This window comes from Eublepharis macularius, chromosome 5 (assembly GCF_028583425.1).
Source record: "Eublepharis macularius isolate TG4126 chromosome 5, MPM_Emac_v1.0, whole genome shotgun sequence".
Lineage (NCBI taxonomy): Eukaryota > Metazoa > Chordata > Lepidosauria > Squamata > Eublepharidae > Eublepharis > Eublepharis macularius.
This window is the reverse complement of record NC_072794.1, coordinates 116,093,471-116,120,987: the sequence shown is the minus strand read 5'-3', so window position 1 is coordinate 116,120,987 and position 27,517 is coordinate 116,093,471. Positions and strand designations below refer to the sequence as shown.

At 46.0% G+C, this 27,517-nt stretch overlaps 1 protein-coding gene across 1 annotated transcript in view; it reads left to right on the top strand.

The window, feature by feature from the left end:
• Positions 1-27,517, top strand: part of EIF2D (eukaryotic translation initiation factor 2D) — a 44,183-nt gene continuing 16,666 nt past the window's right edge. Inside the window, exons 1-9 of the mRNA XM_054980630.1 lie at positions 1-694; positions 1,717-1,907; positions 3,460-3,543; positions 5,811-5,901; positions 7,389-7,496; positions 8,433-8,731; positions 9,439-9,556; positions 10,475-10,520; positions 11,499-11,602. Of these exons, the coding sequence (XP_054836605.1) occupies positions 639-694; positions 1,717-1,907; positions 3,460-3,543; positions 5,811-5,901; positions 7,389-7,496; positions 8,433-8,731; positions 9,439-9,556; positions 10,475-10,520; positions 11,499-11,602 (1,097 nt within the window). The 5' untranslated portion in view covers positions 1-638. The remainder of the gene's footprint in view (positions 695-1,716; positions 1,908-3,459; positions 3,544-5,810; positions 5,902-7,388; positions 7,497-8,432; positions 8,732-9,438; positions 9,557-10,474; positions 10,521-11,498; positions 11,603-27,517) is intronic.

The window sequence follows — 27,517 nt, the reverse complement described above, 5'->3', positions numbered from 1 at the left end:
TTTGCGGAGGGGAGAGACCTCGGCAGGGTATAATGTCAGAGAGTCCACCTCCAAAGCAGCCATTTTCTCCAGGAGAACTGATCTCTGCAGCCTGGAGATGGGTTGTAGTTCTGGGATATATCTTCAGCCACCAACCGGAGATTGGTAACCGTATGTGGCAGGTCATTTTTACGCGTGTAAAACTGTTTAAACTCCACCTTTTTTATACCAAACAAGCCTTGGCTGAGTGGGAGACAATGTACGCTCTCACATTTGCTTAACTGTCTGAGAGAGAAAGACGGTAGCGGCGGTCACAGCACCAGGCTATCGAAACAGCGAGGTCTGAGAGCACTTTTCGCCATTCTTTCCCAAGAGAGGGGGGAAGTGGCGTCGCAAATAACCAGGAAGTCCCGTCTCCACGTCGCGGCCCTGCCAGTCTAGTAAAGTCCGTGCCAGCTGTCGGTAGGGCGATCAAGTTGTTGCCCCACGGATTCATTTTATTGTAGCACCACACAATGGCCGCGTCCATGCAACGAGAAAAGAAGTCTAAGAACCTGTAATTCAACCGATGAACGTAGTTTCTTCACGCTTTTTGTGCAGATCGAAGGCAGCCTGCGGGATTTTAGCTGCCATAACTGAAGCTTGTGATTTCTCTGATCATGTTTGCCAAAGCTTTTAGGGTAAAATCCAACACTGCTATAAAAGGATCTGATAGGTGAGCTTTCTTCTTTTAAAGGTGTTCGCCTAAAGTGTTCATGCGGCGCTCTTTGAAATGGTAACGAGGACGTTTTTCAGACAAACAGGATTAGAATGTGAGTGATGCTACATAAAATTCTTCTAAAGGGAGGAGGCTTTAAAAATTTGAGTTAATGCTTCCCTCAAACACAAGCCCTGTATACTTTTGTGTGACATGTACATACGTTACTGAAAACTCACTGGGATGTATTGTCGAAGGCTTTCACCTACCTTTCCAAATCATTAAACAAGGCCTAATGGGCACCTACATGTTCATCTTTTAGATGCCATGTGAAGACCATCCTGTTTTCACTTGGTTTCTGGAAATGTATTTCTGAGGTTCATTGGATTCTTTTCTGCGTTGCTGGCTATTCTATTTTATTGATTTAATTAATACATTGGTTTTTACAGTATCAAGTGTATATTTATATTGTTTACTACCCTGTAGATGTTGAAAAGACATTCATTGAATAAATAGAGAAATAACAGGCAAAAATGGAAGTAACAGAACTGAAAGAAGATTTACCCTTTATCTGCGCACAAATGTAATAGATGGATTTGCCCTGTTGTTGAAATGGTCCAGTTGACATATAATTCCATTGTGAAAAGCTAATCATTCTTACAATGACTAATAATCCTGTTGTGCAATTTGTCACCTTTTATATTATTATTACTAGAATCAAAACCATAGCGTTGAGATTTAAGATATAGTGCAGCTGATTTGTGATTATTTTACTTTTTATTAAATATATTTTCATCTGTTTTAATGTCACAGCTTAATGGTATTGTTTATGTTTCTGTAAATGGGTGGAGTGGTGGTATAAAATGTATATTTAAAATATTAAGAATATGAGTGTTTTAATATCTGTATTTGATAACAACGTAAGTATCATATGTCCTACAGGTTAGTAATCAACAATAGACACTGTCCTTAAGAAACTGTAGCACTAACTATACCTTCGGAGTAGTGTGTAGAAATAAACATGTGCTTTTTCATTGTAGGAGGAAGCTGCGAGCTGATGTTGCAGCCACATTTCCCACACTCTCTGCTGAACAGCTCTCTGAGGTTGTGTCAAATAAAGAAGAGCTGAATGTTATCAAGTTGTACACTCACAAAGGAGAGGCGCTCACAGTTTATGCTAATAGCAGGAATCCAGTACTATTTGAATTTGAGAAAACTCTGTATCCAACAGGTACAGATAAATGTTTGCAGCAGGCAGTTTGTAGTTATGGGGCTGGTAATGGTTGGCTTTCTGTTTCACTCTGGACAAGTTGCAGCAGAACAAGTCTCAAGTCTGAATCCCATCACTTCCATAAGCAGAAGAGTATTGTAGTACCTGACGATGATGATGATACATATCTACAGTCAGAGACAAGCAGCCTATAATCTCTGGCCTATGTGCAGCCTCTCAAAGTCTGTTTTCACTGTGAAACTAACTCTTCAAGATGCTGTCCTGAAAATGTGATGGGGCAGGAGGAAGAGGGAACACAGCCTAGGTCCAGAGGCCCTTCTTCTTCAACTTTGGCTTTACCTGAAAGTTGACTGAGGGTTTGAGAGGCTTCTGCTCTCCAGTCCTGATTGCACTGTAAGATTTGTGAGAGCAGAAGCAGGTGTATAACCTCTTGTAGGGCTCACAGTTTTTTGGATTGGGGCCCATGTGTCTTTTAATAACACATCTTGGCTTGGATCTGCTGGAACATTTCTGCAGGGAAGGATTGCCACCCACAGAAAGTGGCTTTCTCACTTCCCATTTTCCACTTGAGCTCCAACCACATCCCCAAATGCTGTGATGGGGGGCTGTTCACCAGGAGCAACATGTCAGGGTGCATTTGGTGCTGTAGCAGGAGAGTGGTGGTGAGAAAGTTACGTTCCATTGGTGGAAATGCTTCTCTGGATCCAAGTCTGTGTCTACTGGCTTTAAATGTTCTCTACTCTGCCCTTCAGGATACAGTCAAAAAGAGCAAGAGTCCAGTAGCACCTATAAGTTAACAAAATTAGTGGTAGGGTATGAGATTTCATGAGCCACAGCTCACTTCTTCAGATACTGATCTGAAGAAGTGAGCTATGGCTCACAAAATCTCATACCCTACCACTAATTTTGTTAGTCTTATAGGTGCTACTGGACTCTTGCTCTTTTCCACTACTACAGATAGACTAACATGGCTCCCCATCTTAATCTGTCTTCAGGATACAGTGAGATAAACTGGGTTAATTACATATAATATTGAAGATAGCTGCAGCCCCCGCCTTATGATGTATTTACATTATGGCCTTTTCTTTAGAAATTATGATGTGCTTCAAGTGTCAGTTATTTTTGTATGGTCTTTGGCTATAAGATAAATTAATAAATAAATATAGATTTCAGCCTACAGTAAAAAAAATAAACCATTAAGGGTTAAATTTCTTCCCCAATACAATATGTTGCTTTTCAAATGCCCCCTTTCCTTAGATGTGTACAAAGACTCTTACCCGGTTAAACTGGTGTAATAATAAAAGGTAGAGTTGGGGTTCCTTCAATGTCAATACAAATATTAGCCTATAGATAACATTCATACTGAAGCCACAGAGAACACATTGAAAGCACAGATACTTAGGAAAATGGGGTTATAAATGGTGCTTTCTTGTCATTTAATTTTACCGCTTGACTCAAAGCTGAGGTGAATGATAATAAATTGCAGAGGGCTGAAGTCAAGCAAAAATTATCGTGCTGAAGACTCAAACATTTTGCTTTCTCTTTGGGACAGTGTATACCCTGTGGTCTCATCCTCATCTTCTCCCTGCCATCACAACTTGGCCACCTGTGTTGCACAAACTAGCAGGAGGAGCAGGTAAGCAGACTGAGCTTGAATCCTGGCATTGCACAATCAATCTGCCTTTGCTGAAGTTCATCTTTGTGGCTTGGCTTGTTACATTGCAGCCCTGGGCCCACTGCTTGGTTGTTAGGTCCTTTGAAATCAAGTCGGATTTGCTTTTAAGTAAATAAACTGTGGCCAATACAAAGTATGCTTCTCTTTGCATCAAAGCATTCTGAATATCTTTATATAGCCCCTTCAAGGAAGGGGAAAAGTTGCCACCAAACAAAGTTGTTAATTTAAATGTTAATGTTATAGAAGCTATATTTGCCTAGCCACATGATTTTTGAGCTTAACTATGGCTCAGACACAAGCTCAGGCAACAATTTTCTGTCTGTTGGTTACTCTTTGTATGTAGATTAGGAAAACTTATTTAGTGGCTAGGATACAGGTAGAGGGTTATTCATTTGTCTGTACCCTGCAGGACAAATCAATGTACCTGCTTTTGACTTGCGTCTTTCTTTCACACATGGCATCAGTTTGTGCTTGTGTTCAAAAGCTGGAGATGGACAGTGAGTTAAAAAGGGTAGGTTGCAGGTACTAGAATTCGATTCCAGTCATACAATTTTTGTAATTTTTTTTGGGGGGGGGTGTCTTTCAATCAGGGGAGTTCAGACACAATGTACATGTCATATGTGAGAGAGAATCTGTTGTATTCTCCCCAGAGATACATGTGAGAATTTAGAGCTCTTGGGTCGTAATCCATTGGGTCCTAACTGCATTTGATCTACATCTTTTTTAATCCATGTGGGCATTTAGTTCCTGCAAAGTTTTTATGCTCCATCTAGGTTAATATAGAGCAGGCCATGGACTCAGAATGGTTTATCTTGTGAAAGAAGTTCTGTTGAGAGTAAGTAACCCACTGGTCTTTCATAGCAATCAGCCTGGCAGATAATCAGACCGAAAGGTTTATGGACACTATGGAGGGGCAGAGAGGAAGGGCTGTGCACACTCTAAGCTATTTGAGGGAAACATGCAAGAAAATAAAAGATTTTTAATAAGCAGCCATGTTGGGTCTTCACTGAGACCAAAAATATAAAGATAAACCTGAGAGAGACCTGGAAGTAGTAACCTAATTTTTTAGTTGCAGTGAATGGGAAAGTTGCAATGTTTGGATCTCAATTCAGCAACATTGTTAATACAGGATTAGTATTTTTTTTAATATATGATGTTCCAGTTCCATTCTGTTGGAGTTGTGCATTGTTGGACATCAGTTATTTAGAAAGGTCGTTAAGTGTTGTAAGTAAATAATATACCAATCAAGGGAGACTTTCATTACATAGCTGCTAATTCTTAAGATGCCTTCTGCATACTGGCATGAGAGTGGGAGACCAGGTCAGATCGTTCAATCATGAACGTTTTTATTGGATTGTGTTTCTTAATCTGCAAGGGCAAGCCTTCCTTGTTCCTATGGCAAGTTGCTTAGTGTGTTTTGTCTTTCCAGAGAGAGAATTTGCTCTTTCAGTGCCTGAGTTCACTGCTGGCAGCTCTGAAAGAGTTAGGCAAATTTGAAAGCTGAGAATAGAAGTGCGGGGAATGGTTGCTCAGATCTGCTAGTTATTTTAATTTGACCGTTAGCCTGATGGTGTAATTGAAGTAGGCTTTGCTATGAGAAGACATTTGGATAGCAAAAATAAGATCTAGGAATGTAACTTGTTGGAATCATGTGTGAGGCTTAATGTAAATAATTTGCATTGCTTTCTAAACAGTGTGTGTATTTTTCAAGTATGGATTCTAGAATTTATAGAATCTGAAAAAAGTGTAAACCTCTGAACAACTTGCCCAAATTTTGGTTACTGCATGCAGCCACTAAAAGGATCAAGTAGACATCGCTGCAAGCTTTGGTCCCTGAAGTAGGAAGCCAGCTCCATTCCTCCTGTTTCCTCATTTCAATGGAAAAAGAAATCCTCCAACTTATTTAATTTCCAACTTTTTTGTGTAGCAGATTTGTATTATTTGTTTTCCAGGTGATGAATTTTAGTATTGTGGCTGCAAAACTGAGGATAGGAAATTTGGCAGGAAAGTCTTACTGGTTGTTAGGAACAAAAAGTCAAAGCCTTCAAACCAAGGGTCATGTTTTGTGTAGGCCTCAAAGCCAGCACTAGCATTGCTGAAAAGATTATGCTTGATGAAAGAGTGCTAGATCGTGTTTCTAGCTGAAGTTAAAAAAAAGGGTTGTAGGGCAAAGGTGATAGCTGTTCTGAAAAGTTTTGCAGGATGCTAATTGCTTTTTGTTTCCATAGATCTAATGCTTCCTGGAGTTGTAGTGCCCTCTAGTGGTCTTCCTCAGATAGATCGGGGTACATTATGTGCTATTACCTTGGTGGGAAACAGGTATGATTTCTCTTGAAAATGAATATTTCGTCTTTGTTCTTATTTCATATTTGGAGATGGTGAACAAAAGATCATATGCAGTTCTATGGTGATCAAATCCAGATCCATGCAACAAAAAAAATGCCACATAGTTGTGCCAATTGGTTAGAAATCTGCACAAGAGCATGTTAAGTATTGTCATGATGTATATTTAATATCCCAGAAATGTTTTTAAAATGTGTAAATTTGAACCCGAGTTATAAATAATGTTTGTCAAATGATTTTAAATTATTAGGTTTTTGTAGGTTACAAGCCTCAAAGTATTTGAAAATCCCCCCCACCCCCACCCCAATCTTGGGAGATATATGGAACTTAATTTTTTTTTTTTTGCTAAGGATTATTGTATCGAAGTTTAAAAACTATAAGTCCCAAGATGTTTAAGTACCTGGTCAGGCTGCAAACCTTATGTTTGCACATTTGAAGAGGGGGAGTTAGATTATTTTGTCTTTACCTCTCCTTAGCAATACATACAAAGTGCTGCTTTGTCCATTTAGACCATTGGTCCATTAGCTATTTCTTAACCCACTCTTGACTGGCAGGTCTTCCAAGTTTTCAGAAAGAGGGCTTTCCCAACCCTACTTCCAGAAAATCTTTAACCAGAGATTGAATTTGGTATTATATAGATGCAAGGCAAGTGGTCTGCTACTAAACAGTGGCCCCTCCACGATGGTAGAAAATTACCATGCATGTGTCCTACATGAAACTTGGAAGAGATTTACTAGATGCTTATATTAGACTTAGAATCATAGAATCATAGAGTTGGAAGGGGCCATACAGACCATCTAGTCCAACCCCCTGCCCAGTGCAGGATCAGCCTAAAGCATCCCTGACAAGTATTCATCCAACTTGTGACCTTGTCTTTTTTTACCAAGATATGCTTGACTGTTTTTTGCTTAAATGTATATTACAAATGTAAATAAGGAAAAGTAGCATCAGAATGATTCCCCTTTGTGACCTGAGGCCCACACATACCGCAATGACCGGCTGTGTCTGTCTGAGCCCATGTGGTAGCTACACTCAGCACAGCAATACTTTGTAATGGTTCCAACCTCTGCAAGAGTACAAAAAATGACAGTTGTTTGCAGACTATTATCCTAGATACTCTGATTCTGTGAAACAGCCTCCAGAGGACATTAGAAGACCTCCATCACTTCAACTGTTTTGGAGGAGATTAATGACTGAACATTTAAACCCGGCTCCTAGAATTAGTGGTTTTTAAAACTCTGGCTTTGAAGAGCAACTGCTTGGACTTCTTAAAATTCGTTATTGTTTACTGTTCCAAGATATGTAGTTCCCATTGATTTATTCTTAACCACTTAGGGCTTGCTCTAGCAGGGCTGAGCCATTACCCTTTTAATGAGATTCTAGGCTGGGAGTTGCAAATGCATAGCTTGCTCTAGATATAATGAGCATTTTGTGGTAACTTTTAAACGTTATATTTCTTTCAGAGCTCCAGTGGCTGTTGGAATAGCTACCATGTCCACTATGGAGATGTTGGCTGCTGGAATGAAAGGAAAAGGCTTCACTGTGCTGCATACTTACATGGATCAGCTATGGTGGGTACATAACCAGCTGCAACAGATAATTTACAAAATGAGAGCAAAGCTATATGGACCTTTGACTAACTGTAAAATAGTTTCTGGACTCCAAAGTTTGGGTTGGAGAAGAATTAGCCCTGAGCAGTGCACAATGAGGAAACAAGTAGCCTTGACTAGTATCTGAGCTTCAACTGACAAAGGGTCTTAAGCCAGGACTTCAGTGTGACTAGCAGAAGTCCTTCCCAACAGTCTTAGATCCACATAGGTGCATGGTTTTGAACAATACTTATAGCCACAATGAGGCGTCATGCTGAGGCAGGATGTTCTTGGCTCAGGTGCCCTATTCTCAGTACACCAAAGTCAAATGAGTGTGGTGAGGGATTTATTCAGAAGCTCTTGTACTACCAGTTTCCTGTTAGCTCATGTGACCCTTCTTTCCTGCCTAAGTCCATGAACAAACGATTCATACTAGATTAGGACATGCATGTGTGTTCCTGGTTCCAGAATAGCAATAGGAGCTTTCCCTTAAAATGAACCTGTGTCTTGTGCTGTTTAGTGGGCTATGAGGTTATGGTTTCCTTAAATTATACTCTAATTCCTAGCCAAAGTATGGATTTGGTGGGAAATATGCAAACAAGACCTTGCTTCATCTATGGCCATCTGCTGCCACTTGGCACTTAATTGGCATTAAATAAATGTAGTAGGCTCCTTGGTTTTTTTCAAACTGTTCTAACCCTGATCATCTTGGAACTGCTGTCTACTGCTGCTCTCATGTTTACAGAGTAATCATTCTTTAGGGTGAAGAGGATGGGTTTTTCACAACTCTATTTTAACTGACTTTATCTTATCTTTTCTCTGTCTTTTTTTTCTTTTCTGTTTTGCTAAAATGGGAATTTAAAGTGTGATTTATTATGCCTTCTGTTGATTTTTTAATTACACATTTTAATTAAAAAGGAGTTTTGGTGACAAGACATGTCCACCCACAATAGTCACACTGGAGGCCGAACCTGTCACTGAACATGCTGCAGAGGAGGAACAGGACGATAAAGGAGAGCCTAGCAAAGTGCCTGAAAAAAGCCTCCCTGTTGATCCATCCCTGCAAATAGACATTGGGAATGTGAGCCTCATTGAAACTACTGAGAGTGCTGAAATGGGAGAAAAGGAGCAGCCTAGTGAGAACGGAGCTGCTGAGACTATTGATGAAGACGATTTGGATGTTCTCCAGGAACTGGAAGACAGCAGGAGTCCACAAGGTATCACTGTTAAGGAGGTGCTCAAGGGTTTGTTCTGTATGAATTCTAGAAATTCTTCTCTGGCTGAAGAGAGCAGTTGCTTGATTGTGTGACAAGAGAGGCAGGTATAGCTCACTGACTTCGGGGCACCTCACATTTTACAAAATCATTGTGTACATTCTATCTATGGTGGGCGATGTAATGGGCGAGGGGGATATATGCATTTTTAGCCAGTGTTTGGAGATAGCATCCCGGCTCTGGAGGTCCCAGGCTTACAGGCTACACAGTAGCCTTACATTCACTTAATGGCCGCATACCACGGCATACCCCAGGTGACTTTGTAACAAATGAGGGAAGGTTTTATTGAGCGCCGTGATTGCTGCAGGTGTCCCAGCTTGCTACAGTAGAAGCCTAGGTTGGGCAGTAGAGTCCTGTCAACCTTGGCATACTTTCACTGATTCTTTTAAAAAGAGTGCTGTGTACATGAAAGAGGAGATACAAGCCATGATGTGACTTGTTAAAAGGAGTGGATGTCAGAAAAGGCAAGTGGAAGTTCAGAGTTCAGGGTCCTGTTGTGGTGTAGCATGCTAATCTTCTTGCTGTTTAATGTTGACCCAGCTTAGAGCTAGAGTGGAGAAGTTCTCGTTGTAATTATTATCACTGGTGACCTGGCCCATGTTGTATTCTGTGTCGAATTTCAGGGACAAACTGTGCCATTTTTTTTACAGAACAAATGGATGCATTACTTCATCAGTGCTTCTTCCATGCCTTAAAATGTAAAATAAAGAAGTCTGAGCTCCCTCTGCTGACCAGCACCTTTCTGCGTAATTACATGTTCTCATGCTGGTAGGTATAGTCAGATCTCTCTTCTCTTGGGCAGAGAGGGGTGAGGGTATTAGAGAAAAACAGGCTTTTTACTTGAAACACCTGATCTGTCAATACAATGCTGTGTAACCAGGACATACAATTAACCAGGTGTCTAGTTTTTAGAAAGTTTTTCTGTCCTCTAGGCTGTTTTGGTTTTAAAAGACATTTGTTTAGAATGAAATTGCTACAGCTAAGGAGAATTTCCCTTTTACCACCAGTTATACATTGTCAATCAGTCTGTAATGTTTATTTTCCTTTAGGCTTGGGTTTAAGGGACTGTCTTTCGAAACCCTTGTAAACCACATATGAAACTGATACATATTTAGTCCAAGCCATTGGTCTGGTTGCCCTATTCAGTTTAGTCCATCTAGCAGTAGCTTTCTGGGTTTTCCCTGCCCTGCTACTCAGAATTCTTTTAGTCAGAGATAACAGGGATTGAACTTGGATGCTTACGCATGCAGTGCATGTGACTCACCACTGAATGAACTGTGGCCACTCTGTACAAGTTAAGTTCCTGCCTTCGTGACACACAGTGCAAGCCTATCAATGGGCTTAGACTGGAGTAATTCTGTTTAGGATTGCACTGATAGCGAGAGCTCTTGGTGTTCCCTCCTATAAGCAGCACCATTTATCAGTGGATCAGAAATGCAGCCAGCCAGTGTGTTAATGAATTGCTCCTTGGATGGATTATCTTTAACATTTTTGACCATTTTTTTAAACCAGTAGAAATGAGTTGGCACAATAAGTATGCTGATTTTAATCCAAAACTCTTGTGAAGAGTAGGAGAAAGCTGGAAAAAACATCTTTTTTAAAAATTGGCCCAAACCTAGGAGTTGTTTAAGTTTGATTCCAACTATTTAATTCATGTAATTTTTTTCTTCTTTAATTTACCAATAGTCCAAAAGGTCAACAAATAGACATAAAGAAATCCAGCTACAAGAAGGTGAGAGTGTTTTGCTTTTTTCCAAGTACTGTTTAAGGGTGGGGGAAAAAATTAATGATTAAACTTTGAAAACAAGGGTGAGGGTTTGTCCCTGTCTCTCATATTTAAATGCCCAGCTGTAAGCAGAGGGGAAAAACTCTTTCTCTGAAGACTTATGAGTCAGATTTGAATAATGCAAATGAGCAAAATTAAATGTTGAATTTGCAACTTTCAGAAAAGAAACTATGGAGTTTGGATACAGAGTTTTACAGAGGTGCAAGTCTTCTGTCTATGCACCTCTGTGGAATGCTGTGTACATATTTCCATGGGCAGAGCTCAGGAGAACTGCTGTTGGCCGTGTAAGTTGGTGTCTGTGGTGTTTCAGGCCAAACTGCCTTGTTGGTCCACTGCCATTTGGAGGTGCTTCTGTCTCTCTCCACACCCTTCACAAAGAGAGTGGATCACTGGTTGGGGAAAAAATATGTGCATGTAGATCATTGCATGTGTATTTCACTATGAGTACACAAATCAGAGAAATGTTTAAATGGTTTTTGTTAGTAGAAAGAACATATTTCTATAGCTAGTATCTCAGAGGAGATAAGTGTATCTACATTGTAATCTTACCTTTGCAGTAATCCCACTGTGCAATCCTGTGCAAATTTATTCCAGTCTAAACCAATTGCTTTCATTGTTATTAGACTGGAGTAACTCGGCATAGGATTGCACTGCCAGTGTCTTTACAACGTATACATGGATTGAGGAGTGTCTTTGGATTTACAAGACCAAATGTTAAGTAATCTCAGTATGAATGCACTCTGAAACAAGTCCATCATATCACATTACCTTTCCAAATCACAATTTTCATCACACCTCAACAGACAGTTGCAAACAATTCTTCAGCGATTTGATTGCACCAATCCACTGGATAGTGTTAACTCTAGCATTCCTCACCTCTGCTCTGTGTCCAGCATCAGATTGTAATTGCCTTTCTCTTTTTAGTTCTCCAAGTTCCTACAGTCAATGCAGCAACAGAAGATTCTTCAGGTGAAGGAACTGAGTAAGGGAGTGGAGAGCATTGTGGATGTGGACTGGAGACATGAGCGGTAAGATAATGAATCATGTGTGGGCATTGGGAGCATGAGATAGGAGAAGCAGTGGAGAAGAGGTTAAAAGGGCTGTTTGTGTCTGTGTTAGGATTGCTTTACTTCAGTTTGAAGCTGATTAATGGACTGAGCCTACGATCAATAACAGAAGCTACTTCACTGGTAACAAAGTAGTTTTCTTTGGTCTGTGCTTATACTCACATAATCTCTTGTAAGGTAGTCTGTGTGACGTTGTGGCTAGAATCTAGAATCTGGGAGACTCTGTTTCAAACTGGGCACCTTTGGGCCAGTAACGCAGTCTAATCTACCTCACTGGGTTGTTGTGAAAATAAAATCAGGAAGCAAGGGTCTTGTGCAACATCCTGAGCTGCTTGGAAGAAAGGCAAGATGGGTGTGTTTTTTAACACATATAGAATGTGTAATTCTAATTAATATCCTAGAATGGACTGCTATATCTAAGGCTTGGTTAGAGAAGGCAAAAATCTAATTGGGTGAGAAAGAGCTAAGATTTTGGTTTAAATAGAGGAAGGTCTGTTATCAAAGCGTTTGTGGTAGGGAGAAGGCTGGGCAAGGAAGAGAAGAGGTAACAAGTGTGTAAAATCATGAGTAGTTTGGCAGAACTACACAGAAGCTTTTTTTTTTTTTGCTTTCCAGATAGTTTGTTAAATTTTCAATGTTGTAGGCTTAAAACAGGAAAAGTAAGCATTTGCATAAGTAGATCACACACTGCTTATTTGTGGAATGTGCTATCATCAATATATCTAATTCTCAACTTGGCCAAATACTTAAAGCCAGAGACTGGAGCCATGGACAAGACAGATCTTTCTACAAACCTGAAAAAAGCCGAAAGTTTGCAGAAAAATCTGAAATCTAACACACACACACACACCCAGATAACAGAAGTGGCACCTGTAGCTTTTAAGAAATGAATTCCCTTTCAGTGACCAGTGCGGGGTTGCTAGGCAACCACAACTATTGCCAGCCTTCAAACCTTGTTTTCTGTTAGTAAAAGACAAGAGGGAATGGGCAGGGCCATTTCCAGGGCTGTTTTGGCTTTTGAGGGAGAACATCTGAGGCCAGGCCTGGCAGAAAACACCAGGTGACATGCTGTCATGCCTCTTGCTTGACTCAGGACCAGCTGCGTGCTACTGTACAACAGTAGCCACCTCTGAAAGCCAGTGAGGACTTGTGGTTAAAGTTTCAGACCAGGATCTGGATATCTAGATTTGACTCCCATTCTGCTGTGAAAGCTCACTGGGTCACCTTGGTCCACTTACACATTCTTAGTCTAGCCTAGTTCACAGGTAGTTTCAGGTGGGTAGACATGTTGGTCTGCAGTAGAACAGCAAGACTGAGTCCTGTGGCACCTTAAAGTCCAACATGATTTTCAGTGTATACACACTTTCAAAAGACAAAGCATCTGTCAAAGGGAGCTTTCACTCTTGAAAGCTTATATCCTGAAATTTGTGGTTTGTATTTAAGATACCACTGGACTAGAATCCTGTTGTTCTACTTCACAAGGCTATTTGGAGGATAAAATGGAGGAGAGGTGTAAGTTGCTTTGGGTCCCTGATGTGGAGGTATAGTATAAATAAATAAATGTAGTTGAAGACTGGGGCTGGGGAACAGATAAAAAGTGGGTGGGTGGGAAGGAGAAAGGGAAGCAGGGAAAGATAAGGATATGGGAGTTGCCTGGAGGAGGGAAATAGGAAGTCGTGTGGGGAGGGGGTAAACGGGAAAGTGAGGTGGCCCTCTGCAACTTCTTGCAGGTTCCTCACTGTGCAATTGGGCCCAGCGGCTGGCCCTATGCAGTTGGGCCATACTTTTCTTGGGTAGAGGGCACCAGAGGTAGTGAAGGAGGGAAAGCTGCAATCAGGGGGCAAATAAAGGTAGGTGGACTGGTGGGTGGGAAGGAGAGGAAAAAACAGGGAAAGGGGAGACCTTGTGGGGGCTTTCTGGGAAGGAAAAGAGGAAATAATGGGGGAGTGGAAAATAAAATGCTTCCTGCAAGTCCTTGTGTGTCCCCGCTTGTCATTTTATATAATGATGCAGTGTAAATTAGTGGAGAAAAACATTAATCACATTAACAGAAATAGTAATATCAGTGATTGCTGGGAACATCTTAATGCTTCAGGCCTCTCTGTACTTTGACATCTTCCTAATGTGACTTTTGATCAACTCTGGTTTTAAAATATGCATCACGGAAAAGTGTCTCTTTGCTGGAAACTATGAACAAAGTGTGCAGTCCAGAACAGTTTATTTATTTATTTATTTATCGTCCACCTTCCTCACGGAGACCCAAGGCAGATCTTTACCTGTGTTTTAGGGTCCACTGCTGCTGCTACCCAGAAGAAGCTAAATAAGCCAATTTTTAAAGAGTGTTAACGGCTCATGTTGGAGACAGCAACATTCATATCAGGTTGTGCTTGTAACTTGCAGTAGGGATGAAATGCTGATTTCTAAGACCGTTAATGTCTCTTACAAAGTCATACTGCATTAAATCCAAATTTTAAAACAGAGACCTTCCATTCTTTCAAAAAAGAAAACACAATTTCCTTTTTAAAAAAACCTCATTATTGCTACTTATTCAAAAGCTATGAGTGTTCGTTGTACTGCTCAACTTTCAGCACTTCCCCAATTTAATGATAAACACTTCTCCACTTACAAAGCGCAGACCTTTTAATAACTGCATGCCAGGGAAATGTTTAGCATCATTGCTGCTACAACAGGGTAGGTCATACCTTTTCAGCCTCTCTCTGCTGCTTAGTTTTGAAAGGCAAAAAATAACCATTCAAGACCAGGCTTTGGCAGTCTGTAACCACTTTTCTTCCATAAACAGCTTATCCTGATAAATAAAAGAGGAGTGTTTGCATTTAGGGTAACTTAACAAAAGGGAAAAGCACAAAATATGCAATAAACTAAAATGAAAGCAGTAATTGAAGCACTGAATAGTAAGCAGTAACACTCCAATCAGCAAACAACAATAAAGCAACAAGTAAGATCCAGCCAGATTAAAACAATCAATTTGAAGATAAAGCCTTAAAAGCCAGTAAAAAGAGTTGATGCCTGCTGTAAAAAGGCGAGGTATTGGGTTCAGCTCGCACCAGCAGCTCCCTGGAGTGAAAAGTTCAGAGGGGGAGGCAGCCAGAGAGACTTCCTGGAGAGTTAGGAAGCCTGGGAGCCGTTGTCGAAGAGTCTTGCCTCGTGAGCTCCCTCATCTCCCCAAATTTATTGCAAGCAGGTGGAAGCGACGCAGCATCCGTTAGTATGAAATCACGGGCAGGTTCGTATGGGTTAAGATAGTCCCTCAGATAGCCAGGGCCAGCGCTAATTAGAGCTTGTAAGGTTAACGGCGCTTTTCATTGAGCTTGAAGGCAAGTTGGGATCAGCGTAATTGGATGGCCCTGGCCGTGAGCCCCAGCTCGATTTCAGGCTGCCGCATTCTGCCACATCTGAAGTTGCCAAGCTGTTTTCAAATGCCCTTGCGCTCGGTGTGCTACAGAAGCCTAATCTGGATATTACCAAGGCATGTATAACTGCGGCCAGGACTGCTGTCTCCAGGAATGGCTGCAGCTTAGTTGCAAAAAAGCACTCCTGGACACCTCCATCACCAACTGTGCTTCAAGCAGTAGAACCCAATGTCGAAACCTACCCAGCAGAGGACAGCGTAAGATGGACTAATGAACTCCTCTGCTCTTTGCTCTCCTTCCTCCTGTCTCAGACAGCACACCATTGTGTGTACGCTTTGCTGTGTCTCAGGTCCAGTGTTAATAGAGAAAACGCCAGGGTTATTGCAGCAGCCATGGAATCCGAAGCTGCACTAGACAATCAGGCCTTGCTTTGGTTGTTGAAGTCCCCTAGAATTATCAGCTCAATGGTCTCTAAAACCGATATGGTTAACTTTGGATAGGAAGGCCACTGGGCCTTCCAAACAAGGTGAGTGGTGCATTACCGGAATCCTCAGTCTAACTTGTGACCCCAGCCCCAGGTGCACACTGCTGATGAAATACCTGGCAAGGGAAATGGTATCCCTGGAGACTGTTGCAATACTGTCCCCATCCACTGGATATGAGAAACCTGGTGTGCAGACCTGGCAAAGTCCCAGTCTAGTCTGCGCGTTCAGCCAGATATCAGTTATACTGACTATTATATACAGGCAAAAGTTACTGCTTAGTTAACAATTACAATGAAGTTGCATGTTAACAGAGAGATGCTTTGGAAGAGGCAAATATGTCATCTAGCCCCTGTCCTAGAGGTGGTTGCCTGGGTCATGCTCCAGTTAGAGGTTGAGCCCGGGAAAAGGAGGGTATGGAGCTCCTCACTTGAGCTGCTGATTGGGTTTAACAAGGAAAAGGGGGGGGGGTTGATGATGATGGGGTTTGACAGGCGGCTACGAGGCACTAGGCAGGCAGAGGTCAAATGCCCATCACTGGTTGGTGGTATTGCTGTTATTCCCCACAGCAGCAGCAAATTTCAAAGGCAATGCCTTGCTAAGAACAATGGTTTTTACAGCTGCCTTAAAATTTGGAATGCCATCATTCCAAATGTGTATAACCAACTATTACATGACTTTGGACCCAAATTCTTTTGGAATAAGACATGTTTATAAATATTTTAAACAAATGCACGTAAGATCTAAAGTCCCTAGAGCCAGCATCATTTGGCAAGTATAGGCAAGGTGGGCACTGTTCATTGTTAACTTGTTTGTTCAATTTGTACACAACTGTGCTCCTGAGGCTTGGCTCCTGTGACGTTATTCCCTTTTCTCTCCAGCCACTGTTGAAGCTGCAGAGGCCTTCCTTTGCTGTGGTGCTCACTTCTTGAAAAACATTGGTTTTGTGCATGTGAAAGTGCTACTGACAGAAGGAATGAATGCCACAGCAGAGGAAAGCTTTCACGGTGGCTGGAGAGAAATGCAAGGGGAAAGCTGCCATAGGATCTGAGCTTGATGCAGTCGGAGACATTAGGATCATGCATTCAAATCTCCACTCAGCCAGATACCATATGGGTTGCTATGACTAGTATGCCACCTCAGGAATTTAGGGATGCTACAGGTTAGTGTAGCAGTCTGTAATTGTGAAGCCGTTATGCTCTTGTCATCCAATTAAACGGGGGGCTGATTTAGCCCAGCTGTTGAATTGCTTGCTCGTGGTTTTAAAAGCATGCATGATACTGGCAGAAAACACGTTGATATTAAGGACAGTAGCAGTAACTAGAACAGGCATAGAAATGCAATAGTGATAAGCAGTGCATAAAATGTAGATGCTTGGTGTGCTTATGAAGCTTGCAAGGTCCTCTGGGCTGTATTCCTTACTGCACGCACCTATATACGTAAAACTCACTCTTTCTCAACGTAAGTCAGAATGGGTATGCTTACCGGTCATCTCTCGCTACTGCTGCCCATGCTCTCTTTGCAAGCCTTCCCATTACTTCCGCTAACACTGGTGAAGAATTGGTGTTGATGAGGATACACGGTAGCCCCTCATCTCCTTTCTCCTCCTTGGGAATCTCATCTGGGGTTGGTCCCTGGCTGTTGAGCTGCTGATCTTCTGTGGCATCCCCACTGGGGAGTTTTTCACTTTCTTCTCCCCAACTCTTTTGCGATATCATACATGCATAGCTTTCTGAGGTGGCGATTTGATAGAGGCTTTTACAGGGTCTCATTTGTGCTTGTTTGTATTGATGTGTATAATGTTGGGAAATCCTAGAGCCATCTGCCAGTGCTTTGCTTTGCATTAGGTCGGTCACAATGGCTACTTGTGATGTCAAGGGGGCTATGAATAGGGAGCTCATTTAGAGTGTTTCTTTGTCTCCAACATCTGTTATTCAGTGTATGTTGTCTGTGCACATGGATATTCCATTATGCTATCTTCCATTAATATGCCAAATCTCATTTTTAAAAATCTGAGGGTCAAACTGGACCTGATGTGAGAAATCTTGTCTCTCCTCTGTCTTACCTATTCCACTTTCTAAATATCTCCCTTTCCTGAAGCTGCAGTTGATTCTGCAGAGAGCAGGAGAGAGAGGCCAGTTTTTTCTTTCCCTTTTCCCTTGGCAGAGGGCAGAGGTAGCTGCTGCCAAGTGAGCCGTCTTAGGAGTTTGTCTTAGCTATGATTTGGGATGCTGAAGTGGCACAGTAGTTCTTTAGAAGGTCACAGGGACAGAGCTTTTGACAATTCATCCAGTAGGTAAAAGTAATCTAATCTCCTCTGTCCCCTTTTGCTTTGTCCTACTTGGAATTTGTTCAAATAATGGCCATCTTTGTATAGAGGAAGCCCTCTGATAGAGGAAGTCAACCATGTGCACTGCAAAGCCTGTGAAGGTCAACCAAGTGACCTGGCAAGGACCAAATGTGGATTGAGCCACCCTGCCAGTCTTCTCATTCCCAAAATTAAAGTCCTCTGAATAAGTGTTGAACTGTTGGTCCATTGGTTTTTTTGGTTATTACCAGAGTACATGTTGTACATCTATAGGAAAACGTCCTTCTAAAACCACACAGTCTTAAGTGCAGAGGTGGAAAGAAACACTCATAATCACTTTTTTCTTATGTTGATGGGATTGCCTATGAATTGTTGCCAAGTAGGCCCCCTCCCCTGCTTTGAAGCCTGCTATGAACTGTGCTAAAGTTTCCTGCGTTACTGTTTCACTGCTGCACAAAGACTGCTTTGCACGTGTGTGTTCTGATACACGTGTCAGTTTCCTGCCTGCGTGCCAATTACCCTGCTGCTGTAATAGACTGTGTAGTTTACTGACTCCATGTTTGGATAACTGCACAAAGGACTCTCCTTCTGGGCAACCCTGCCCTAACCTGTATCTGGACCTCCCAGTGTGCTTTGGACTGTGTTACAAGTGTGCCCCGTGCCTGCACTGCCATCTGCCACGGACCGTGCCTGTTCCCTGCTTTGGACTGTGTTTTAAAGTGTTGTTCCCGCTGCCTCCATGGAAGCCTGCCTCATATGGGCCCAAGCCGCGGCTAGCAGCCGGGCGCCTGCCGGGGAAACCTCCAGCGAGCCTGGCTAGGCGCTCCCTGGTCAGTTCCCGCCTGGAGCCTCCCGCGGGTCGGTCGCCGAGCTTGCCCTCGCTACCGGGCAGCCTGCTATTCAGCCCCAGCTATGCCCAGCCGGCATCCATGTTCTCAGGCAGCCAGAAGACCCTGGGAAGAAGACTGCTTTGGGAAGCCATTTCGGCGAAGCGGGCACACCACGTCCGCAGCGAGAGCCCCTCGCCCTGCTCTGCATATCTTAGGAGCCGCCCCGGAGAAGGAACTAAGTGCCGACCATCCCAAGCACTTAGAGAATGCATCTCAAAGAAACCTCCGCATTCCAAAGCTGATGACATCAGGACAAGCCCTGTCCGCTGGAACATCCTTTCAGCCCACTTGGATTTCCCCCTCCCTCTTTTGTCCCCTCTTCCTGAGGTGTCACTTATCACAATCTGATTACCAAAGTGGCCCATCCAAGCCATTCAGTAGCCCATTAGACCCTTTGTTTTAATCTGTGAGAACCACCAAGTACAGCACCAGCCCCAGGGTACGTTTTGGGGTATTTAAGCTGGTCTCCCAGACCACTCGGTGCTTAGGCCATTCCTATCCAGACTTCCTTGCTGTCCGTCTGTGGTTCCAGTGCTGGCATTGGGCCACCTCGCTGTTGTGTCTCTGCTTCGCTTCAGGATAAGTGAGTATTCCCCCTATCATCGTTGGGAACCAGCTAATGCGAACGTCTCTGTATTTCCTACTCTGTATTTCTTAGACCTTGTATGTTCTTTGTATGATTGTGCAAGCTAGGCTTACGCTACACTCAATACACGTGTTTGGACCTTACTCCTTGTCTGCCTCTTTTTCACTAGAGTGTCTGGGATCGGGACCTCCGTAAACATAGGTTAAGATCCGCGCTAAATTTAAGTTACAGACTGCTAAAGCTAATTTCCCCCTTATAATAAAAAGCAGTTCTGGTAACAGTTTACTGGTGGAGAATGCGGGCATAACCCGGTTCGTGTGAATACACGTGAGTCGACACGCGTGTCTTCAGCGAACTGACTTAGAGGAAAATTTTCCAGACCTCAGTGCAAAGAGCGCAATTTAGCTTAGGGAATTAAAAGTGTGAGTGTGTGTGGCTCTAGTGAGCATTTCTATCTTGTGGGTTGGCTTTTCCCCATTTCCTCCTTCAGCCAGCTTTGGACTACTTGCCTTTTGTGGTGCACCGCGAGGCCCTCCAGCCGTTATAACCGGTGTACTGTGGGTGAGGACCTCTGAACTGGTGAAGTTCCTGGCCACTTTCCGGGCCGCCTAAACGCGTCTATGTGGGTGGGATCCCAGAAGTAGGCTCTATAGATTTATATATATATCCTGAAGCAGCACATATAAAATTCTCTTCCGCCCTCCCCCGTCTCTCCTAAGCCCGTCCAAACCCCGTTCCTGCCAGCACTTAGGCTTCAATCCCCGCTCCGGAGGAAACGTGAAGGGATCGTTAGTCCATTTGGTCAGTTTAGCTTTGGGAATCTGAAGCCAGGTTCCTGAAGCCCCGCGGCAGCTTGCCGCACCGTGCTTGAGAGTTTTAAGTTAGACTCTTGGGCGCCTTTCCGCTTGCGAGTTTTAAGTCAGACTCGTGGGCGCACCTCGCTTGGGAGTCAGTGGGACTCTTGGGCACACTTTTGCTTGGGAGTTGTTAGAACTCTTGAGCGCACCTCGCTTGAGAGTTAGTAGAACTCTTGAGCGCTTTTTCCGCTTGGGAGTACAGTAAATTTACTCCTGAGCAATTTCGCTTGGGGACTTGCAGAGGCAGTCCTTGAGCGCTTTCAGTCTTTTGGTCGAGGCTTGGAGACAGTTTAACCGTTTGTCTCTGAGCACGAGGCCTGGGGACACTTTGAGTTTAGTTCTTGGGCAGAGAGCTTGAGAGCATTTTGGCTTCTGAGCAGAGGCTTGGAAGCACTTCAGTTCCTGAGCAGAGGCTTGGGAGCATTTCTGGTTGCCTGAGCAGAGGCTTGGGAGACCCCCTTAATTGCAGTTCCTGAGCAGAGGCTTGGGAGACCCCTGAGCTTTGGTTTTCCAAGTAGAGGCTTGGGAGACCCCTGAGCTTTGGCTTCTGAGCAGAGGCTTGGAAGCACTGAGCGTTTTGGTTCTTGGGCTTAGAGAGCTTGAGAGCACCCTCTGAGCCAGTAAACTTTTCCTGGTCCCGTGGCTTGTAGGCAAGCTTGAAACGGGAATAGGAATTTTCCTTCTCCCCTGGTGGAGAAGAGCCGAGTGTAGAACCCTTAAAAATCCCCTTGTGAACCTAAAAGTAGGACCTTAAAACCCCCTGGTAAAAACCCTTGAGGACCTGAGGGAAGGATAAACCTCCCAAAAGGGACATAGAGAGGAAGAAGTTGTTAAAACCCTTGAGCAGCTTTAATCGCCCCACCCCTGGTGTCGCTGATCTACTCTTTAACCTCCCCCGAGATCAGCCTTAAACTAAAAAGAAAAATGTACCGGGCAGCCCCCACCGTGCCCCGTCTGGAGAAGTGGCTAGTTAAGAAAGGAGATTGCCCTTGGGAAGCCGGTTCCTTCAAGGGACCCGACCCACTCCAGATAGTTAGAAGCGCCTTCCAAGATTTTTGCGAAAAAGAGAAACCTAGGTCTAGCAAGAAAGATAGGTATGGAGCCTGGGCACTCTTCACCGCCCTACAGGACAGCGTGTCCCTAATTAATAAACTACAGATAGCTCAGGAAGAACAGGAACAGGAGATAGAAAAGCTAAGGAGAGAAAAAAAGGAACATGAGGAAAGAGCAGCCGAGTGGCGTTCAGAACGCGTTAACTTCATGCTGGAGAAGCAGGGACTAGCCGCTGCCCTCCAGGACGCCCAGCACAAGGCTGAAGTAGCCACCGCTCGTGCCGATATGGCTGAGCACGCAGTAATTGAAGGACAAGAGAAAATTGCAAAATTAACCCATGCTGCCCAGTTCATGGCAGAGCAGAAAGTCGCCAAGATAGCCGCAGCAGACCACTCCGCTTGTAAGACGGAGCTAGAGGCCCTAAAGCAGCACCTGGGAATGCAGCAGGCCGTAATTTCCGCCGTGCATCCCGCAGCCCTCTTGGCCCTCCCCGAAGGTAGTACCGACAACTGGTCACCCCCTTCGCCCCAGCCTGCGGAAGCCCCACAGCCCCTCCACCCAATAGCCACCAAGGAAATTGTATCCATGGACGAGGATGGCAGGAAAACAGACCGGGTCGTTAAAGAAACCCGCAATTGGAGGCCCGATGAGCTCCAAGCCATAGCAGACCGTATGGGACCCCTAAACCGAGACACAGCCATCCAGTGGTTCACCCATGTGACCACCTCTCAGCCTTCCGCTAGTGGTTCCGATGTGGCCCAGCTGGCCCGCCAATGCGCTGCCCCTGAAATAGTCTCGGCCCTGAATGCCTATATCTCGAACCGAAGGTTAGCCACCCGCAGTCAGTACGGAGCAATTAAAGAAATTTGTGCATTCCTGTGGCCCACCAAAAGCTTGAAAGCCCTGTATATTGCAGAGTCTCAAAAACCCGGAGAGGATCCAGAGGCATATTTATCTAGGAAACAGCTTCTTGCTGAGCTAGCAGATGAAGTAGATTTAGATGCAAGCGATGTACCCGACTTTGACGAATTAGAATTCAGGAGAGCAGTCTTAGATGGACTCAATAGTACCACCCGCCTAGCACTAGCAGGAGTGGAGCCCGGGAGCATCTCATGGGGAGACCTGGAGGCTCGCATCAGAAGCATTGCTGGCCTGTTGCGAGAAACCGGCGCCATCCGCCATGTGAAGCCCCCGGCCTCTCGTAGGAAGGAGAGCGAGCCGATAAGTGCAGTCACCTATGCCAATCATGGCCCCCACTCTCAATACCGACCACAGGGACGCAGCCCGTATCCGGAGGCAAGGGGAGGAATCCTGAGGGGACGGAGCAATAGCTTTAACCGGGGAAGAGGACCAAGGGACTACCGCCCGGGAGTCTCCTTTGCACCCGCCCCGAGTTACAGTTCCTCCTCCCAGCAAGGACCCCACGAGCCCCGACTGCAGGATGCACCCATAGCCCCTCCTCACTCGCGAGCATCGCACCCGTACCACCATCAGGTCTACCCGCCTCCAGATCAGTCTAATGCTTGGGGAGCACCGCAGGGCGACCACGAGGGCTACCGGGACCGAGGCAGCACGCCCCAGTCCAGGGACTCCCTCCGTTGGGAACTTTGGATGCGCCTCAAAAACATTGGAGCGAACATGGAGCTCTTCGACGGAAAGCCCACGTCCGTTCTAATGAAGGCGATCATGGAGTGGGAAGACCAGCAGCAGCCCCCAGTACCCCCGTCAGCGCCCCCTTTACCGCCAGACCCTCCCTTCTCGAGTCCCCCGATAGCTGCAGTCCGGGAGCGCCCGAGCCCCAACAACCCCTTTAGAGGAAGCGCCGCTTCCACCGACCAGAGTGCAGGATCAGCATAGGGTTGCCCCGAGTCCCAGTCTCCTTCCGTGGGCATAGTTGCCAAACTAAAGCCGGACACATGGGGGAGACCGACAGTGAAGGCAGGGATCGGGACTCCCGGGGAAAAGAAGAAGCCTGCCACTCTCCTCATAGATGCCGGAGCTTCACTTAATATACTCCGGCCCACCTTAGTCACAGAGGGAACTCAGACCCCCACAACCATGCAGCTCGCCGGTTTTGGAGGCGGCACGCAGGAATCCCCGGTCTGGCAGGATATCCCCCTCTCCGTTGGGAGCCTGGCCACCCGGATTTCGGCATGCGCAAACCGGGGAGAAGATGATGGACTTTTGGGCATGCCATTTTTCCGTGCCGAGGGACTGACCATTGACTTAGCGAACGGGCTCCTGTGGCGCATCCCGGGAGGCCCAGACTTTGTTAATGCAGTCCATCGATGCGCAGCCCTCAAGGCCCCCCTTCCTCTCGCCCCCATCACAGGAGACCCCTGGGTTCAGGACTTTCCCGAAGTGTGGGTGACAGATAAAGCCGAGTGTGGGATAGTGAAGGGCGCCTGCGTCCTGATTGAAGGAAAGGACCCCCCTCCCCAAAGACAGTACAAGTACCCAGCGGAAGCTGAGGCAGGGATAGCCAAGACTATAGAAGGACTCATTGAGTGGGACGTCATACTCCCGATGCAGTCCATCTGCAACGCCCCATTGTGGCCAGTTCTGAAAGCAGATGGAGTGACCTGGAGAATGACGGTCGACTTCCGTGCCCTGAATGCCACCACCCCTCCAGTTGCCCCGGTTGTGGCCAAGTACAATGAGATCCTGACGGCCATTGCCGCTGGGTCCCGGTTCTACTCGGTCATAGACCTGGCCAACGCTTTCCATTCTATCCGGTTGCATGAGTCTTGCTGGTACAAGTTCGCGTTCACTTTCCGCGGCCAGCAATACGCATTCAAGCGGACACCCCAGGGATTCCACTCCAGCCCCAGCATTTGTCATGCCCATGTAGTTCAGATGTGGGAACGCCTCCAACCCTCCTCGAGGCCCCACGTACTGAGCTACGTGGATGACATTTTAGTCCACGCCCCCACGGAAGAATTAGCCCGCCAAATCACCAGGGAAGTCCTGGGACTCCTCCGCGAGACTGGGTTCAAGGCAAGCAGGGAAAAGGCCCAACTGGTTCAGACCAGCGTCAAGTACCTGGGTCTGACCCTGGGACCCGAGGGTCGCACCCCGGACGCCCAGCGAATGGAGGTCATTTCCAAGCTGCCTGCACCCACCGATGTCCCCTCCCTTAGAGCCCTTCTAGGAACTTTCAACTTTTCCCGAGACTTCATTGAGTCCTTTGCAGACAAAGCTCGCCCCCTTTATGCTCTCCTCAAGAAGAACACCCCCTGGGAGTGGGGACCGGAGCAACAGACAGCCTTAGCCGAGCTAAAGCGCAGCCTGGCCGCAGCCCCGGCCCTAGCCCATCCAGATGTCACCCAGCCGTTCTTTATCCAGTTAGCAGTATCAGACAAGAGCATAGGAGCCACGCTCACCCAGCAGCAAGCGGGAACCGCTAGAGTAGTAGCCTATGCCTCTCGCAACCTAACCGCAGTAGAAGCTAAGTTTAGCCCATGCGAGAAGACATGCCTTGCTCTAGTTTGGAGTCTGACCCATTGGGAATTTATCATAGGAGGTTCACGTACAATAGTTCAAACCACTCACACGCCCCTCAAATATATCCTGTCGGGAAAAATACAAGACGGACAAGTTTCAAACGCCCGCATAGCACAGTGGACCCTGGCCCTGGTCAACCGCGGAGTAGAATTCAAAAAGGAAACCACTGAGCCACCAGCCCCCTATGGCCTATTGGTAACCGGGACCGAGCACGAGTGCCCCCTGGACCCGCCACCACAGGTTGTCTGGCCAGTTACTTGGGGAGTCCCGCTAGAGGAAGCCCGACAGAACGGCTTCACATGCTGGTTCTGTGACGGCTCCTCCTTTCACGTTGGGGGCTCCCCTCGGACAGGCTACGGCGCCGTGCGAGTGAGCGACGCCCATACTCTCAAAGGTCCAGCCCGCCCCCATTCCAGCCAAGCGGCTGAGGTGCAAGCGCTTCTGGCAGTGCTTGAGTTTGAGGCCCCAGAAAGCCCACTTGCCATTTATACAGACTCAGATTGGACGGCCAAAGCCGCCACAGTCTGGCTCCCGGTATGGCAGAATCAGGGGTGGAGAGCCAGCGATGGGAAACCCGTAGCCCACCTACAGCTATGGCAGCAGGTAGCAGCACTCCTCCAGTCCCGCTCAGGCCCAACGCAGGTGACCCATGTCAAGGGACACCAGAAGACGAACTCAGAGACCGCTTACTGGAATGACCAGGCAGACCTCGCAGCCAAGGCAGCCGCCACTGAAAATGCTCCCCTACCGGAATCGGCCACCGATTGTCCCCTCCGCCCTGTCACCACTCGGGCACAAGCCCGCAGCCAAGCTCAGGGAACCGCAGGAACACTAGACCTAGCACAACTGCAACTATCTGACCCAGAAATAACTGACCTCCTAGCCGCAGGAAGGGATCAGACAGGGAGACTCATGATCAGAGAAGAGGAAGGCATAGTCTGGGCAGTAGATGCAGCCGGCGAACGCCATTGGGTAGTGCCATTGGAAGTTAGGGCTGACTTAATTCAGTTTGTCCACGAGCAGGGACACCGAGGCAAGGATCTGACTCTGGAAAGGGTAAAAGAGGTTGGTTGGTGGCCTGGCATGCGCACCGAAGTAGCGCAATGGGTAGACAACTGTCTGTCCTGCGCGATGGTCAATGCAGACCCCACCGGACCTAGAGCTCCCCTCCAGCATCAGAGAATTGATGGACCCTGGGCTCGCATACAGATTGACTTTATCGGCCCCCTTCCCCCCACTGCTCGCGGCAATCGCTACTGCCTCACTGTCATAGACCCCTTTAGCAAATGGATCGAAGCGTTTCCGTGCAAGCGCAACAATGCAGCCACCACAGCCAAACTACTGTTTAATAATGTTTTTTCAAGATGGGGCATTGTGAGAGTCATGGACTCTGATTTAGGCTCACACTTCATCGGAGAAGTAACACAGGAGCTTTGTAAAGCACTGGGCATCCAGCAACGCTTCCACATAGCAGGCCACCCTCAAGCTTCAGGCGCAATAGAAAGAACCAACCGGACCCTCAAGGAGGCTCTCCGCAAGATGGTTCGCTCCTCCGGGAGAGACTGGGATGAAAAACTCCCCATAATCCTAATGGCCATTAGAGGCACTACCGCAGTTCACGGGCTAACACCCCATATGGTTATGACAGGGCGAAGAATGCAGCTCCCGGAAGCCTTCTGGCTAGATACGCAGCTCCCTTCCGATATGCAGCCCGTAGTGATTAATGACGCTTGGGTCCAGGATCTGCTCTCATCCATACACGCCGTCCACATGCAAGTGGCCCGGAGGTTGGGCACAGCTCAGAAAGATATGGACCGCAAACTAGGATGGGTCAGGAACCCCAGGCAGTGGGAAGAAGGACAGCTCGTTCTGTACAGGAAGTTTTCGCAAAAGGCGCATTCGCTAGCAGCCAAATGGCAAGGCCCAGTCCCTATCACAAAAAGAGTCTCCCCAGCCGTCTATCAGGTAGCCATCCAGAGAAAAACAGGAGAAACCTGGCTAAAATACTTTCACGCCTCTCAATTAAAAGAATGGAAAGGGAAGCCGCTCCAAACCGCCCCTCCTGTGTACGACCCTGGGGGAGCCACCACCAGCCCAGCCCCCCTCTGCCCAGTGATTCGCCAGATATCCCTTCACCCTGGGCCAGAGATACCCTGTGTCCCCTTAGACCAGACCTTTGTAGCTTTAGTATAAAAGAAACAGTAGAATATGTAGATGTAAGTGTGAGGGTCAAGAGTTTTTCCAGTTCTATTCTTTAACTTCATTAGGCGGGCCCCACAGTTGGGACCCTTAGGAGAAGACACGGCAATCAAAGCCAAATAGGACCACCACCGAAAGTGATTCTTGATTGGATTGTAAGCCGCATGTTCGGAAAAAAATTGCACAGGCAAAAGAGATTTGCTGTGTGTGAAAGTGGTCGGAGAGGCTTGAGCCCAGAGGTGACTGTATTCTTTCGAACATGGTGGAACCACCAAATAAGGTGATCCCTGTATTCGAAAATATATCACCCGCCGTGCTGGTGAAGATCCCGCATCTACGTAGATTCGGGGTCTCACCTGCCAGACCCACGCTTTCGCATGATGGTCGGCTTTGGCTTTGAGGGCCGTGCCTCCCCTGGAAAAGGTCCCCCAGATAGCCCAACATCCCTCTTTTACTAATGTTCATATTCGTCATGGTGAGTTGCTATACGGCGCCACCAGCCAGTACGCTTTAGTGCAAAGGTAAAAGACCCGCCAGTATTTTGTAAATATGTGACCTCTGGAATATGTTATTGAGGTGCGTTCGCCACGCACAAGGGGCAGCGTACCTCATTTACATAGCCAGGA